Below are 6,726 nucleotides of genomic sequence, written 5' to 3'. Positions count from 1 at the left end.
AGTTGAGTAGTATTGAAATGTTTATTTCAAAATATTAAAGATACACTATAAATTCTTAAACTAGATCCTTAATAAAAATATTTGTTTAGCAATCCCAGCATGACCTGCCAGGTGCCAGGCTGAGCTCCTCTAGCCCACACCACGCAGCACACAATGTATGGAAGTCTTCACTGGATGTGGGAATTATCACATTACACATTAATGCTGCATCTCATAAAATCACAAAATGTCTTAAGTTACTTTCATTCATTAAAACATCCCATTTTTTAACATTAGCTAATATTGTACCCAAATACCTTTCCCTTAACTTCTCTCAATACAGCTATTTTCAATCAAACTTCTTTCACATTCTGATCCTTACACTAAGTATACCATACATATGCATGCCACAACTGTCATTCATTCAACTGAATACTTGGAAGAACCTGTTCTCAAAGGAAGTTAGTTCTCACAACTTGCACAGGATTCACTGTGAGTTTTGTCTAAGTTCACATCTGCAAAATTTAATCTTCCTTTATGAAAAATATATTTTATTTTATATAAAAAAGTTTTGATACACATGAGGCATCAAAAGGCACATGAAGGAAGGCACCGTTGCTGGCGGTGGGTGATGCTGCCTCCCTGCCAGGGACAGCACATTTTGGCATTCAAGGAAGACCTAAGGTTATTGGCTTAAAATGTACCTTCAATCACACTTGAAAATCTTTAACTTAGTAGAATAGAACTGTGAAACCTTACAAGCTAAGGTGATAAAAACAAGAATATCAACAATTCATGAAGAACACAACTGAAGCTCCTACATGATCACCTGACAGAACTATTTTTCTCCTCTGTAAATTAGACATGTTCTTTCTGGATATTGGTCTCAAACTAATGACCAAGATATAGTTTGGAATCAGAATTGTAAATATAAACTTGTCAATTGTGGTGAAATTGTCCATCTAAAATGCAAGACATGTGGTGGAACACAAACTAAAATACTGTATGTAAACTTAATATAGCAATTTGTCTGGTCTGATTTGATTCTTGCTGAAGATTGTTCAATAGGAACTTGAAATACCAAATTAACATTGAAAAATTCAACAAACATTCATAAAAGCTCCCAGTACCAATAACAATAAAACAAAGAGGACCATTTGGACAAATCACTATACGGCACACACTGGCCGGCCAGATCATAACAATACAAATGTACTTAGTAAGCACCAAAGTCTACAGGCAAAGTTACTGTACTTAGGATACTACTTGCTAATGTAGTCCATAGGTTGCAGCAATGAGACGGTACACTAGCAGGCTGGTCCCTTGGGAAGGCACTTGGGTTCAGCGAGAGAAGATTCCACACAACTCATCACGTTGGCTCTCCACAGTTACTTTTTCCCACTGTCTTTCTCTGGTGAAGCGTTGTCTGGATCTTCCTGCAAGTTGTTGATGTCCACAAAATTGATCACATCATCTTCTTTGGAGGCTTTCTTTTTGAGGGCCTTTTTGCGAGTGGTGGGAGGGGGAGTCTTCTTGTTCTCCCCCTCCAGGTGTCTGAGGATGTGCTTCTCCAGAGCCACCTTGGAGTTGGTGCGGTAGCTGCAGATGTCACAGAAGTAGTTGCGTTCACCTGTGTGCTGCTTCATGTGGATATACAGCTGGGACTGGTAGGGGAATACCTTGTCGCACTGCTGGCACTTGGGTAGTTTGAGCGGCCCCACATTGAATGGCTTCTCGTTGCGCAGAATCATGGTATCGATACTCTTGTCCTTGTGGGCCTGGAGGCAGTGGATGATGATGTTGGCACGTGCCCATTCCCTGTGGTTGCACTCCTTGCACGAGAATGGTGCCACGTCTGAGTGTGCTTTCTTCTTGTGGTGTTTCATGTGATAGTTGTCTTCAAACACCTCCCCGCAGCGGTCACACTTGAACTCTCGCTCTGGCATGTTGAGCTCCACGTGGCTCACTGTGCCATCGATCCCCACAGTGCGGAGGAGGATGCGGGGGTTATCAGCACCCTTGTGCTTGCGGTGGATGTGATCACGTACCGTCATTTTGCTGGTGGCAAAGAAGGAACACATGTTGCACCCAAAAGGCTTGACGCCCGTGTGGGAACGCATGTGCACCTTGTACTTCCAGGTGTCGTGGAACACCTTGGAGCAGTCTGGGCAGGTGATGACCATGCGGCGGGACGGCGTTGGCTTCTTAGACATGGTGACGATGAGGTGCACCTTGGAGCCATCGCCGTTGTCCAGGGACTCAATGTGGGCATTAGGATGCTTCTCCTTGATGTGGTTCACCAGATCTGTCTTGTGGGTAGCCTTCAGACCACATGCGGCACACTCAAACCGCTTGCGCAAAATGTTCCTCCGCTTCTTGGCTGGGGCAGGGGGCACCATGTCAGAATTCTCAGAAGTCTCGGTGGTCCTGGCAGGCTCAGCACTCACGGCAGGCTCAGCAGGCTCAGCAGGCTCAGCAGGCTCAGCAGGCTCAGCAGGCTCGGCAGGCTCGGCAGGCTCAGCAGGCTCAGCAGGCTCAGCACTCTCAGCAGGCTCGACATTTTCGCCAGTTTCAGAATCCTTCTCTTCATCTTCCTTCTCTGTGTCATCCAGATTGAGGGGGTCCTCCTCAGTGGACACGTTCTTCTCCTCAGTCCTCCTGCGGTTCTTGGGGATGTACTTCTGCCTGGGTTCGTCTGAATGCACAATGAGGTGGACACTGGTCATGTGACGCATCATATGTTCACGGTAGCTGGTGGAGAAGTTGCACACGTCACACACGTATGGCTTCTCTCCAGTGTGGCAGCGGACGTGGCGCTCCAAGGAGTACTTGCTGGTATAGATGCGGTCACACATGGCACAGATGTAGCGCATCTTGTTGCTGGCATCTCTGCCCAGCGCCACACCGTCCTCCATCATCACCTTGCGGGGCGTGTGCTTGGTGATCAGCTCGTCCAGGTCCACCTTGAGCTCATCCAGGGACACCGGCTCACTGCGCTCCTTCTTGATGACGTGTTGCTTGATGATGTGACTCTTCAGCTTCTCTGGGTTCACCGAGTTGAAGTTGCACACCCGACACTCGTACAGCTGGTTCTCGTGCTCCATCAGTGTGTGTTTCCTCTGGAAGTAGCGGTTGGGGAACCACTGGTCGCACTCCTTGCATTTGAACTTGTTCTTCTCTTCCTGAAATGAGGAGAGTCTGGGTGAGCATTAACAAGAGTTCATCTTATTCCCTAGTCTTCCTGTAGTCCCATTCATGCCCATATTCAATTCATAAAATCTCCATCATGTACATTCCTCATCACATTCACTCACACCCTTAACTCTGATCCAGTCTATCTCTTATGAACCATCCCTTCAGCTTTTTCTCAAAGTCCTTCTATCATAACAGAATCCCAAATTCTACTCATGTCTTCCCTGACAGAAGCACTTTTATTTATGATTCTGATCAAACAACATAACAGAACAAAATCACTCCACACACACACACACACACACTCTTGATATGTGTAGCCCCTGTTCACCTAGCAGTAAATTGGTACAGGATGTAATTTGAGGGCTTGTGGCCTCTCTGTCCTGGTGTGTAGCATGTGGTGTGGTCTCAGTCCTACCTCAAGATTGGTCAGTATGAGCTCTGAGCTCTTTCCGTAGGTGACCAGCAGGCAACAGTGGTGAATAACAAACAAACAAACAAACAAACAAACAAACAAACACACACACACACACACACACACACACACACACACACACAACACCTTTGACTTCCCGTCCTTCCCAGCACAACACACCTTGGGCTGTGGAGGGGTGGTGTGCAGGATCCTTGTGCCAATTGGTGTGTATGGCGGGGTGAAGTCAGTCCCATCACGGCTGTCCTCGCCTGGGGAGTCCACATGGACTGGGTCAGGTCCTATCATCCCAACTGTGCTCTGGTCTTCATCCTCCTCCTCCTCCTCCTCCTCTTCCTCATGCTCCTCATCACCGGACACCTGAGTGACTGGTGGTGTTTCTTCCTCACCCTCAATCTCCTTCTCTGCTTCAAAATCCTTCACATCCTCCTCCTCTTCCAGTGGCATGGTGTCCTCTTTTTCCTCCTTCGCTGCCAGGGCCCGTGCACCTCTTGTCTGCCTCATTGGCATGGCGGAGGTGTTAGCGCGTCCCCGGCCACTCTTCTTCTTCTCTGGCATGGGTGGTTTCTCATTGTTGTTGTTGTTATTGTTATTTGTAGCTGCTTCTGCCTCCTTTTCATTGTTATTGTTGTTGTTGTTGTTGTTGGCACCCTCGGCAACCCTACGAGCTTTCTTCCTGGGGCTTCTGACTGGTGATGATTTCTGTGTGTTTTCTGCCGTCACCACCTCCTCCACCACCTCCAAATCATCCGCTTCTTCCTTGGCCTTGCGCTTCCTTGGGCTCTCACTCTTGATCTTTGGGGACATGAACTGTTGGATGTTGAGTTGTTTGCGTGGGGAGCTGCCTCCCTTTTTCTTGCCTCGTGGCGCCATCTCCTCCTCCCACCTGCAACACAACAAAGAAACTTGTCTCAAGGCTGTACTCTATAGCATTGATCCCCACACCAATACACACACTTGGAGTGGACTGAACTACATTGTGCGATAAATTTTTACTTTTTCACCAGTCTCTCAATTCCAGACATAAATATTTTTTACTGTTAGTTTTCAACCTGTTTTGAATTAATCTGCAAGTTACTTTTCCTTATTTAATTTTCAATTTATAACTTCAGGGAAGGGCAGCAAAAATACTAGCCATGCCTCAGTGGATATATATATATATATATATATATATATATATATATATATATATATATATATATATATATATATATATATATATATATATATATATATATATATATATATATATATATATATATATATATATATATATATATATATATATATATATATATATATATATATATATATATATATATATATATATATATATATATATATATATATATATATATATATATATATATATATATATATATATATATATATATATATATATATCAGTTTAAATCAGTGAAAATGAGAAGTTCTATATGACAAGAAGGATAAGAAAAGCCATGTTGAGGCTGGTATGAGTAGAATAATAGTCACAAGACATATACAAAGGGACGAACACTTAATACTAATATAAGAAAGTTCAGCTATGCATTCTATCTATTTATTTATCTATTTTATTTTATTTATTTATTTATTTTTTTTTTTTTTGTGGAGTAAATTTACTATATCTGATCATTTGTATAATTTCTTAGGTTTCTGAATCCTAGTTAACTTAATTCTGATAAGCTAACTATTAGCATTTGACCTGTTAACTTAGGCATTGTTTGATGGGTTAGGTTAGGTTAAGGTTTGTGACCCAATATTTTACTCATAATTACTGTCCCAGCTCCTTAAAGCCCCTTAACAATGGTTCTTTCCCGTGGAGTTCCTAGGAAGAGACATCATAACTGCAAACATAGAAAAAAAAAAATGCATCACACCCCACACAGCCTTGAATCCACCGTATTTCTGTGTCCCTTCAGCCTTAAGTTGTGACGGCCAAACAGGTTCACAGCTGAAAAAAATATGGCCTAATCGTCCCAAATTCTTAATAAATGAGACAAGTAAACGTAAACATGAAAGGCTGAGATAACATTGTACCTTCCCTCACACCATCACTGCTGTGGCTGTCCCTAGCCTGCCTTCCTAACGCAGAAAAAAATGCCTGATTTGGAGACGCGGGGCAGGAAACGAGAGGAAACAGAAGGGCATTTAGGTATTCAGACCCTGCAGGAATAAAAAAAACGAGGCCTCCCCACGAGAATAAAGTCAAACAACGGCTCTTCCAAGGGACAAATGTGTGTAGTAGCGGGAAGATAAAACCATAACAAACCACCACCAAAACTAAACAAAGACAAACTACCACAAAACAAATATATATGGGCCAACACGCTCCACCCCCAGCCACCCCTAGCCCACAACATCCCTTTAATCATAACCCTGACCCTCAACAACCCCTAACACACGCCCTGACGGATAAAATAATAGCCCGGAGCTTCAATAAATCCACGGATCTTTTTCAATTCCTCCCTAGATCAGAAACAGCTGTGTGACCTACGTAGAGTGTGCATTTATTGCCTCTAATGCCTCTTCTCGCCCCACCTGCTTAGTGTCAACCCGTGCTATGGTGCCTAAGGGTAAGGTTAGTACAAGGGTCAGGGTCAGGGGAGTGTGTTAGGGCTGGTAATAAGGTAAATGCAGTGCAGAGCCTCACCCAACGCAGTAAACAAGGCACTAAAATGGCGGGGACTGAACGTAGATTCAACACCTCTCATTTAATTACTCTTCTCTCGTCTCTCCTGGTAACTATTTAGGTTATCTGATAGTCTTTTTCAATAGCTAATTTTATGCACTATTTATTGTTAGCAGGGCGCAAAGAATAGGTGTACATTTCAATCAGAAGTTGACATGGACATAAGGGGTTTTAGATTTATTTTCTCCCTATTTAAAGTAAAACAAATATATAATTTAATTTTACATAAATTTATAAGGAATACTTTTTTATATAACAAACTACATGAAGTGACTTGTGTTGAGATTATACTATTTGTAGCCCCGTAAGGTTCTGGCGATGAAAGACGGACGCGGGAAGCAAGATACCGCCCACCCCTTATCCTCTTATATTTTATCCATATGTAAACCAGCAAAACTGTATCTTGTAACATGCTGAAAAATACAAAAAA

The 6,726-nt window shown here is 43.0% G+C and overlaps 1 protein-coding gene across 1 annotated transcript; it reads right to left on the bottom strand.

The window, feature by feature from the left end:
- Window positions 1-7: 7 nt before the first annotated feature.
- Window positions 8-6,350, bottom strand: LOC123501689 (zinc finger protein 845-like). The gene is made up of 3 exons (XM_045250679.1): window positions 6,258-6,350; window positions 3,767-4,490; window positions 8-3,161 (listed from the first exon to the last, which is right to left on the bottom strand). Exons 2-3 carry the CDS (start codon window positions 4,475-4,477, stop codon window positions 1,368-1,370), a joined length of 2,505 nt encoding a protein of 834 aa, XP_045106614.1. The 5' UTR covers window positions 4,478-4,490; window positions 6,258-6,350; the 3' UTR covers window positions 8-1,367.
- Window positions 6,351-6,726: the final 376 nt, after the last annotated feature.

This window comes from Portunus trituberculatus, chromosome 9 (genome assembly GCF_017591435.1).
Source record: "Portunus trituberculatus isolate SZX2019 chromosome 9, ASM1759143v1, whole genome shotgun sequence".
Classification (NCBI taxonomy): Eukaryota; Metazoa; Arthropoda; class Malacostraca; order Decapoda; family Portunidae; genus Portunus; species Portunus trituberculatus.
This window is presented reverse-complemented; position numbering and strand designations above follow the sequence as displayed.

Coding starts and splice junctions, on each gene's coding strand:
- LOC123501689 (XM_045250679.1), bottom strand. CDS start 4,477: ATGGCGCCACGAGGCAAGAAAAAGGGAGGCAGCTCCCCACGCAAACAA. Junction 3,162..3,766: donor CCACCCCTCCACAGCCCAAG/GTGTGTTGTGCT, acceptor TCCTCATTTCAG/GAAGAGAAGAACAAGTTCAA.